Below are 10,447 nucleotides of genomic sequence, written 5' to 3' on the forward strand. Positions count from 1 at the left end.
TCAGCTTCACATCCTGCCATTCTCCTTTTTCTCACTAGTTCTCACCATACTAGTTTACACTCAGTTCTCAACTCCATTAAGTGATTTTTGATGTCAGGTCCTTTGTTCCCTCTGCCTGAAATCCTTTTCCCTCTAGTCTTCCCATAGCTCTTTAGATAGATCTGAAAAACTCTTCTTCAACTACTTCATCAAAAGAAAGTCAGCCACATGGTTTTCCATTCCTCAGCCCTTTGTTTCCTTCATAGCACTTTTCACATTTTATATTTATTTTGCTTACTAAATTGACTCCCCCGTTAAAATTAAGCTTCACTCATTTGTAAATTATGTACATATGTAAGTGTTTAGTATGTGCATGTGCCCTGGGGTGTTTCAATGGCTAAGGATATAGCAATGGATAAATCCCCTGCCCTGGTGGAGCTTACTTTCTGGTGCAGGAGATTATCACCATTTTAAAGTGAGAAGGTTGTGCAGCTTCCAGAAATGAAGTAACTTGCATTCAGACACACAGCTAATACATGTCACGATCATGATTTAAACTCACCCTGTAAAATTTTAAACAAGCACCCAGCTTTTAGCATGGGAAGGACCGAGCAAGAAGGACAATTTTTGTCTACCAAATTGAAAGACAGTGTTTTACTTATTTATCTGAATAATCAGATGTGTCAGGGATTTAGTATGGTCCATTCAGCACTGCCCATTTTCTTCAGGTGTTGCTCCAGTCATATGCCTTTGATTTTTATCATACCTGTTAGTCCCAAAATAATTGGGTATGATCATGATCATTAAAACCTGTGACACTCAAAGTTCCCAAGAAGATTACAGAAAAACAACATTGTAGGCACTAGTTAGGACCTCTCTAAATCTCTAACTGGTCTCTATCTTTTGTGAGATGGGCAGAACTCCCTGAGAATTTCTCGGACATTTTATGCCTCTTGGCATAAAGTATATGCAAGTTCAAGAGAAGGAAAAGTACCTATTCTTTTCCCCTGAGCTCTGTCAGATTTCCCCTAAGCCATCTGATCTGAAACATCCCTGGATTAGACATGTTTCTCAGTTTAGTTATTTTGACATCAATGTCAAGCCAATGAAAAAAATCCCATCACGTAGAAGAAAAGAGATCAAAGGTAGCCACGTAAATTTCTGCTAGGCCAGTTCTATTTATGATCCCTTTATTTTCACCACTCTAAGTATCATCCCTCTGTCATGTCCAACAAAGCAATGGTTTGTAAATCTGGCTGATCTAGGCATGTTAAAAACCTAGGAAGAATTAGAATATAAATTAATGGCTCCATCCCCTAGAGAATTGATTCACAATGTCTGAGATTGAGTCCAGGGATTTTCAAAAGCTCCTTAAGCCATTCTGAAGTCTAGCCACTTTGGAAAAAATGTCGTTCTAGGGAATTCCATTTTGTCATTGACCCATTTCAGGGTATCTACAGATAAATGATGGATTAAGGGAAATAAGCACTTCTCATGTTAATACTGAAAAATTCATTGGTCCACTGGAAGCCCATGGTTTCTAATCACTTGCTATTCAGTTACTCAGTTTCTGCATTAAAAAGAAAGAGAAATAATGACTTCATATTCTTGTTGACATTACATAGAGCTTCAATAGGAAGGCAAGAGTTCCTTTTCAATCAGAGACTGTTCTGTATCAGATGTTTTCCAATGCAAACTCCATGAACTTAAATTTTCACCAAACAATTCTGCAAAGTATGGGTCTCAAACTAAACATGAAAAACAGAGCCTCCGCGGTGGCGCAGTGGTTGAGAGTTCGCCCGCCGATGCAGGGGACACGGGTTCCTGCCCCAGTCCGGGAAGATCCCACATGCAGCGGAGCAGCTGGGCCTGTGAGCCATGGCCGCTGAGCCTGCGCGTCTGGGGCCTGTGCTCCGCAACGGAAGAGACCACAACAGTGAGAGGCCCGCGTACCGCAAAAAAAAAATTAAGAAAAACAAAAAATTGCCTAGAAAAGTATTTTTCTTCATTGAGGAAAATATTCTCATGTAGCTTAGTTTATAAAAGAGAGGATTCTAATGTATGGTATGTAAATTATTTTTTATCCCAAGTTGAATTTTTTTTGGCCATGCCACGCAGCTTGTGGGATCTTAGTTCCCTGACCAGAGACTGAACCCAGGCCCTGGGTAGTGAAAGAGCAGAGTCCTGACCACTGGACCACCAGGGAATTCCTGAATATTTTAAACATACTGGAAGAACTATATATACTAAGTAAACCAGAGTCGACATTTCTAAAAGCAAATAAAATATTTTGTGAAACAAATGTACCTAAACATGTACCAGGTGGTGGCATAACCACACATGAAAAAAAAACAAAACAAATGAACAAGAATTTTACTGTATATCCCTAGTGAGGTATAACCTAAGGACAAAAGAAACTACAACTATTGTTAAACCACTTACAGTAATCAAATTCTTGGTAGTAGTATTATCTTGAGAATGTAGTGAGATTAAAGTGGAATAAAGCAAAGGAATAGGGCTTCCCTGGTGGCGCAGTGGTTAAGAGTCCGCCTGCCGATGCAGGGGACACGGGTTCGTGCCCCGGTCTGGGAAGATCCCACATGCCGCGGAGCGGCTGGGCCCGTGAGCCATGGCTGCTGAGCCTGCACGTCCGGAGCCTGTGCTCCGCAATGGGAGAGGCCACAACAGTGAGAGGCCCATGTACCGCAAAAAAAAAAAAAAAAAAGCAAAGGAATAAGTGTGTGTCACGGATAACCAGGATTTTTGGCATAGATGAAAAGAAGTACTAAGTAGTATCACTGAGGTTAAGTAAAGACCCTACCATTATGAATTTTAAGCTTTGAATTGGAACTATCATCATCAACTACTGACGCATCTTTTTTAAAAAGTCCTATTCCATTCACTGAAGAGGCCTAGAAACAATGAAAAATTCAGTGGTTTACACAGAGGACTCTTCATACCATTTCCCACTAAAATAAACCTGGGATCCTAGAAAAACAACAAGTCTGGTAAGGCAGGAATTTCTTGTAAAACCAGAAAGTAAAGAAACTATTAAAGATTACTAGGGTTATGTCAAAAGAACTTAGTTCTTCAAAGATAGGACAGTTTAAGCATGAATAGGGATAATAACTGCAAAGGATTGAAATATATCAAATATGTTTAACTGTGTAAGGTTATAATGGTGTTAAAAATAAAACAAACCTCACTGGTCACCCTTAGAAGTTGCTAAGGAATCAACTTATCTTGAAAATTTGTAAATCAAAAGAAACAAGCATTTATCTTGCCTTTCCTTTAAGAACTGAACCTCAGGATAACCAAATCATTGATTCCGAGCCCCCTGCAGTGGAAGCAGGGAGTCTTAAACACTGGACCGCCAGGGAAGTCCAGAAAGTTTCTTATCAGCCAGTCCTGTCCAATGCAGTTATTTAAATTTAATTAAATAAGATTTAAAATTATGTTCCTCAATCACACCAGCCACACTTCACGCACTCTATAACCACATGAGGCTAGTGGCTACCACATTGGACAGTGTAGATATAGAATATATCCATCATCACAGAGTTTTACTAGATGTCATTGATTAAGACAATGACCATCAATGACTGCTACCAGCACAAAAAGAGAGACAACCAGACCATAGTACCTATGGATGAAAGTATAAAACACCACCTAAAACACCATCTAAAGTAGTCTTGAGGAAACAGAGAAAAGTGAGAGCACATACAAAGAACATTAAGCACCGAGAGGGAGATGCATTCAGCAAGATCCAGAGTGTGGGAAACTGTACAAGAATAAATTGCAGTGAGAGAGAGAGAGAGAGAGAGAGAGAGGAAGGAGAGGGAATGGGGGGACAGGGAGAATAGGGAGGAGAGGGAGGGAAGGAGAAGGGGGTGTGGTGCGAGGGGGTGGAGAGGATCTATAGAGACATATCAACCAATCACAACATATGGACTGTTATTGATTGGGTCTTGACTGCAAAAACTTGTAAAAACTTTAATCAGGGAAATGTAAATTCTGAATAGATATCTGATTATCTTGAAGAAGTATTATTAGTTTTATTTTATATGTGATGATATTGAGAGTGTTTTTTTTTTAAGGGTGCTTATCTTTTGGAGGCACATGCCAAAACATTTATAAATAAAATATAATTTCTAGGACTCACTTCAAAATAATACAGGGTTGGGGGAGAGGAAAGGGGACAGAAAAAGATGAGAATATAGAGAAAATGGGACGAAAGTTCATCATTACTGAAAGTACATGAGAGATACCTGGGTGTTCATTACAGTATTCTACTTTTGTATAAGCTTGAAATTCGTCATAATAAGGTTTTATTTAAAACTAGAGCATCATTGAAATGAATCAACTTCAGCATCCTCTTCAACCACCCATGTTTTAGAATGCTGCACTTTTAAAGATATTTAGCACAGCTCACAAGCAAAGCTCCCTTCTTGTGTGTATACATACATGTACATACAAAAAATAAATTTATAAGATGTGACACTTAGAAGACTGTTTCAGCTGGCATTGATTCAAGTTCTTAAACAAGGTTTTACTGGATGCCTACTATAAAGCAGATGTTGTACTTCTAAAAAAGAACTTTTTAAAAAGGCCTGAATTTTATAGTATTGGAATTAAAAATTTATCAACTATACCATACTGCCTCTCAACACATACTGATTCGTCCTGGTTAACAATAATAGCTACCATTCATTGAGTTCTTATCAAATGCTTGGTGGTGATGTTTACATTTACGTTATTTCATTCAATCCTCTCAAAATTCTATGCAAGAGTCTTCATTTTACCAGGAAAGAATTCACATGGTGAGAAGTTCCAAGGAACTTGACAAAAGGTCACCTGTGTAAGAGTGGGAGAGCCAGGATTTGAACCCTGATCTGACCTCAAATCTCATGCTGTTTTTAGACAAAACCCTTAACATCCACCTAAACTAGCCTCCAAGATAGGTATTCTTGTATTTCTCACTTACATACACAGAATTTGACATATACTTCAGCTATGGTTTGTTGAGACTATTCTGATTGTCATTTATTTTAAAATTAACTCGGTGATTCGTTTACCATGCTATACTGGTTCATATTAAGCTTTAATTTAAGCATCCCAGTTTTAATTTTAGCATCTCAGATTATATATAATGTATATAATCTGGTCTCTGAATCACATTGCTCTCACTCAGCTGATTATTTGAAAATAAGTGTATATTTAATATCCTAAATTTTTTTATTGTGGTAAAATACGCATAAAATTTACTATTTTTAGTTGTTTTTAGATGTACAACTCAGTGGCATTTAGTATATTCACAATGTTGCACAAGCATCAGCACTATCACAGAATGTTCTGCTAAATTTAAACCTTAAATGTAAAATTCCAACCTCAAATGATGGTATACTCAACATTCCAAGTTCTATTAGCTAACTATTGAGTGTTACATCATCGAAAGTTTAAAGAAACATTCTTTTGTGTCACTGTTATAGCTGAAGAAACCATTTTATTTACATCACTGAGGAAACTGTATTAAATAGAACCTTGCAACACTGTACCAAAGACCTCTTTCCAGGTCAACATGAATAATTAATGAAACATTCTTTAAGTGTCAAATGCCTTGTACAAACAAAAACATTCTAAGTTTGCCCCTTCCTTCTTTTCAGAAAGCATCACCCTTCTACAAATTAGTCATTCTCTGTCTACATACATATATTTATACTAATAACTCCATTTTTTGGCTTCTAATGATTTATTTATTTTTCCATGATTAATTCTTAGTGAACCTATCTTTGCTGGCTACTTAAAGTGTACAACTATTTTTTTTCTAAATGTTTATAGTCTATTTTAGAACTGTGGGCATGTAAAATTTAAGGCTCTTTTAAGTATCAAAGCTTTTTTATTTAACTAAAAAAAAATTTTACTTTGTTGATACTAATTTGGATTTAGAGTTGCAGTTCTTGATTTGATATTTGAATGATATTTGGTATTAAACCAAATAACTTCAAATATAAAAAAATATTTTAGAAGTACACTTTAGAAATGGTGTACCTTAATAAAAAAAAAACTAGATGTAAAAGCATTGTCTAAACTCTTTAGGGTTTATTTCAAGACTCCTTATATCCTATCCTATGGTATTAACAGCTAGAATAGGTGGTGGAGAACCTGAACTTAGCAAACTGGAAAATTTTATGATGAGTTTTCTAGTTGAAAATGTGTTTTATAAATAAAAGCTAGTACAGTGTCCATGCCATTTTCTCTTCTTTTTGTTGTTCACTAAATATGAAACACTTAGATAATGTGGATTTGCTTATCAAATTCTTAGGCTACAAAATAAGGGTAACACATAAATTCTCAAGAGATAGTTAAAACATTACTATTTTACACAGAAGTACATAAAAAGTACAGGAAGGCTGAAAATCTAAATTGATTCACAGACTTTTCTTTCAGCAAGCTTTATTAATCCATCATGGATCTACTCATGTTTGTATATGATTTCATATAGTGAAGGGTTAAAAAAATAAAGGTTCTCCCGGAAAACAACCTTTGGTGCCTATGTCACACAACTATAGGACTGTGTAACCCAGCTTTCAAAAGTTGTTTTTCAACCACTAATTAGTAGCTTCATCAAAAGTGGAAGTACATACATTAAAACTCAAAGCCAAACACTGTTCTCCTAGTGCCTCAAGTAGTTTATTGGTAGTTATTATCCACATTTCCATGAATATAAACATTCTAAATGACTGTCACTAGTGCAAGTACATTTAACATGTGAAGGCTCCACAGGAAGCTACTTCATTCTGCGTGAACATGAACCAAGTTTCCAAAAACTCCATTAAAAAAAACCAAAAATCCCAAAACCAAACCCTGCTAGCAAAGTGCATTTCTTTTGGTTATCTTCAGAACAAACAGGTGTTGGCTTTAACACATAGAAATCATGTTGATTTGCTATATATGATCACAGGAAGCAAGTCTTTACCTGTAGATAAGAATTAGGTAAAGGTTTTTCCTCCTTTTAATTTAGAGGGTTTTTTTGGATTCCAAAGTTAACAGTACCAGTGAATTTTCACAAAACATAGCTTTGCTACTTTCCCCTTCATTTTTTATAATTGTAATTCTTATCTGCAGTACTGTATCATTTCTTCCTACCGTATAATCAGGACTAGACTGCCTGCATAACACTGTTCAGTTTGTAAACAAAAAATTAAAGCTCAGAGCACATAAGGACCTCTCTTACATTTTCACTGCACAGTGCATTAGGTGTTGGTTATAAAGCTTCTGCTTCTCTCAAAACACTACAAAAATATATGAAAAACCACATCTGTGTTCAGCCAGCAAATATAATTAAACAAATATTTTACAACTGGAATACTTTAGAGACCATGTATTGTAATTACACCCTCTTGACTGAATTCATCAATTGCTTTCTTCATAAATCCATACATTTGTCAAAGCATATGCATTTACGATTAGTCTACATGCCCAAATTTACTATGTAAAAGAGTTAAGTAAATTATTTTAGGTTCTTTAACTGAAAGTGACTCTGACAACAAACTATTTCTAAAACAGCCCTAAATCCCCAAAAAGGTGTTTTAAACCTGACCGTGTAAAAAGATGCATAGCTATTTCTAGAAAGTAAAAGACTATCCACCAAAACATGCTTTGTCAGAAAAACTAATCCATGCACTTGAATATGCCCCAAATACCTCTTTTTAAATTTTAAGTTAGACCAACTTAAACATCGTCTAGAATTAAGATACAGCATTACAGTATGTGATTCCAGAAAATGTCAAAATTCATTCGGCCAAACTTAAAAAACCAAGCACTGCCTCCTTGTCCCTTACTGGTTGGACCAACGTGACCAGTATGACTGTATATATTAATCTACCTTAACATTTCCATTCATTAGCATAACATACAAAGCCTTGCATGCAATTTCTTTGCAAAGGCTTCCCCCCAAAAGATGTAAGCACAAAACACTAGGCAGACACTCTTCAAAGTTTTATTTCACTAACTTCAGGTCAAATTTCCACAGCTGTTTTCTGGTCAATTTTCTATCTTTGCTTGGCTTCCCAAAATGGTAGTACCAAAAGATTTGTGGGGTAGGCAGAAGAGGCCATTTTAAGAAGCACTGCATTTACTCATCTTCCACAAGGCAACAGAGTTGGACATCTGATTGTTCAACAAAACAAAGCTTTAACAGCATCCAGGAGGGCAGGCAGGCAAACCAGGATGTAGACACTCTTCCATTTGTCAAAATCAGACCACAGAAAACCTACTCCACACAGATCTAAAAGGTTATCACCATTCATCTTTTCTTCTTCTGCTGCCGCAACATTTTTCTTCTTTTAATTATCATATCATGTAGTTTCTCAAGTCCTTCCTTCAGTCCATCGCCTATGATTGCACAGGTGGGCTGCAAATGCCAGGGAGTTGATGAGCTCAGTTCACCCATTGCTAACAATTTCTCAATTTCTGAGAGAGACAATGAGTTCCTCAGGTCTTGTTTGTTAGCAACTATTAGCACAGGGACTCCTTGATTTTCTGATATCCTAGTTATTTTATGAAGTTCAGTTTTGGCTTCTTCCATCCTTTCAACATCAACAGAGTCCACAACAAACACAATGCCATCTGTGCATCTGGTATATGACTTCCACAGTGGCCTTAATTTCTCCTGACCACCTACATCCCAGAAGTGAAAAGTGACTGTTTTAGAATTTCCCAAGGTTACCTTAATTTTTTCCGTGTTAAATCCTTTGGTAGGTACGGTATTTACAAATTCATTGAACTGCAGCCTGTATAACACAGTTGTCTTTCCAGCAGAGTCCAAACCCAGAATGACAATGTGGAAGGACTGAAATGAAGGCAGGCTGGACAGGATAGAAGTCTGGTCTGACAGTCCATTCCCCATTTCCAGCTGCAAGGAAGTGTTCCAAATTGAAAGGCTTTCTTCTTACTGCGTGAGAACTTCTCTTCCTAGGGGATCCAGCTACCAGACTGCTAAAGGGGAAAATGAGTAAGTTATTCTTGTGAAATAATGTACTACAACTGCTCTTCTCTCTTCCTGCTAAACTAAGCAACACGAGGAAATTAATAAAACTTGCTTCAGTAAACAAACCAAGTGAGATGAGAAACATACGCGATCCAAGGTAAACGACAGAATAATCACTGCCGTTGAAATTCTTTAACATTCGCTGAAATTGTAGTAATATATACTTTTCTCTACCCTCCTGGGTCCCCAGACCTCTAAGACCTCATACCGGAGACAACCTAGTCACCAGCAACTGGTCCAAGTCGCAGTAACCGCAGAAGTGCCTTTTTTGGCAGAAAATTTGTAACACATAATCTGATCTTCAGGATCTAATTCTACACGCTTAACAGCATACCCAAGGTCACTATTAGCCTCCGCCCGCCAACCGCCCCACCCCAAAATACAGTGCTCTCACCTCCCGAATTGGAGCCTGGATCCAAATGAGAAAGCATTGGCAGGCTTTTCTACGCGGGGGCAGAGAAGCACCCCACCGCCGCTCAGCTTAGCTCTCCACGCAGCTCTGGCGGTTGCCTCACTAGAAACTGTGGCTCCAGACTACGACCACGCCCACTCCACACGGCCCACCCCTGAGCCCAAATCCCATTGGTCACCTGCGTCAGCGCGTCCATGCCACACGCGCCCCCGCGCCCTAATTGGTGAGAGTAACTGCCGCTCCCAGCACGGCGGAGCCGGGCTCTCCCTGGGTCCACAGGCACCACCTGTTGCCCTCAAGTTAGAAAAAGAGGGCGCCTGCGGAGGGAGCCGAGCGACCCCTGCAGGGGAAGGGGAGCCTCGGCCGGTCGGTCAGGTCCCCGCCAGCCGGCTCGCTCCTCCCGCCCGGGCGCACCTGCAGCGCGGCCCACGGACGCCGCGCAGAGGTTCTCACATCCGGGGCCCGCGGTCAACGCCGGCGCGTTAACCCTTTGTCCGCTGGCCGGAGGGTGCTCCCTGCGGCTGCGGCTGCGCCGGCCCACAGGAGTGAATGATCCGACCTGCGGCAGCCGCCGGGACAGGCCCGCTGTCCCCGCAGCACGATCCCCTCACCTCGCCGCTCCGCACCCGTCCGGCTCGCCTCCCTCGGCAGGGCGTGGCCACACCAGCTGCCCGCCCCGCTGCGGCTCACCTGACTAACGTCCTTCCCTGGTCCGGACCCAAACGTGGCTCACTGCCGCTCGGGAGCGCGTTGATACCAGCGGGAGGGCGCCAGCGAGGCCTGGGCGGTGGCAAGGGACGAGACACCTCTTCCAAGGGTCTGGCCGGGCGCCGGGCTCGGGGCTGCCCTAACGGTGCTCGGCCGACCGCTACCGGCGCCTGCCACGGCCCCGCCCCCTTCCCCGCGCTAGCCGGCCAGTGGGGGGCGTGCGGGAGCCGGGTCTCCTAGCAACGCCAAAACAAGGTCACGTTCGAACAGGCCTAGCGCTGACTGGCTGCGGGCCAGTC

At 40.2% G+C, this 10,447-nt stretch overlaps 1 protein-coding gene across 1 annotated transcript; it reads right to left on the minus strand.

The window, feature by feature from the left end:
• Nucleotides 1-7,964: 7,964 nt before the first annotated feature.
• Nucleotides 7,965-8,887, minus strand: ARL4A (ARF like GTPase 4A; the record flags this gene model as incomplete). The annotated part of the gene is made up of 1 exon (XM_079711669.1): nucleotides 7,965-8,887. The coding sequence occupies one exon, from the start codon at nucleotides 8,885-8,887 to the stop codon at nucleotides 8,285-8,287; it is 603 nt and encodes a 200-aa protein (XP_079567795.1). The 3' UTR covers nucleotides 7,965-8,284.
• Nucleotides 8,888-10,447: the final 1,560 nt, after the last annotated feature.

This window comes from Hyperoodon ampullatus (assembly GCF_949752795.1).
Source record: "Hyperoodon ampullatus genome assembly, chromosome: 9".
In the NCBI taxonomy this organism is placed as follows: Eukaryota; Metazoa; Chordata; class Mammalia; order Artiodactyla; family Ziphiidae; genus Hyperoodon; species Hyperoodon ampullatus.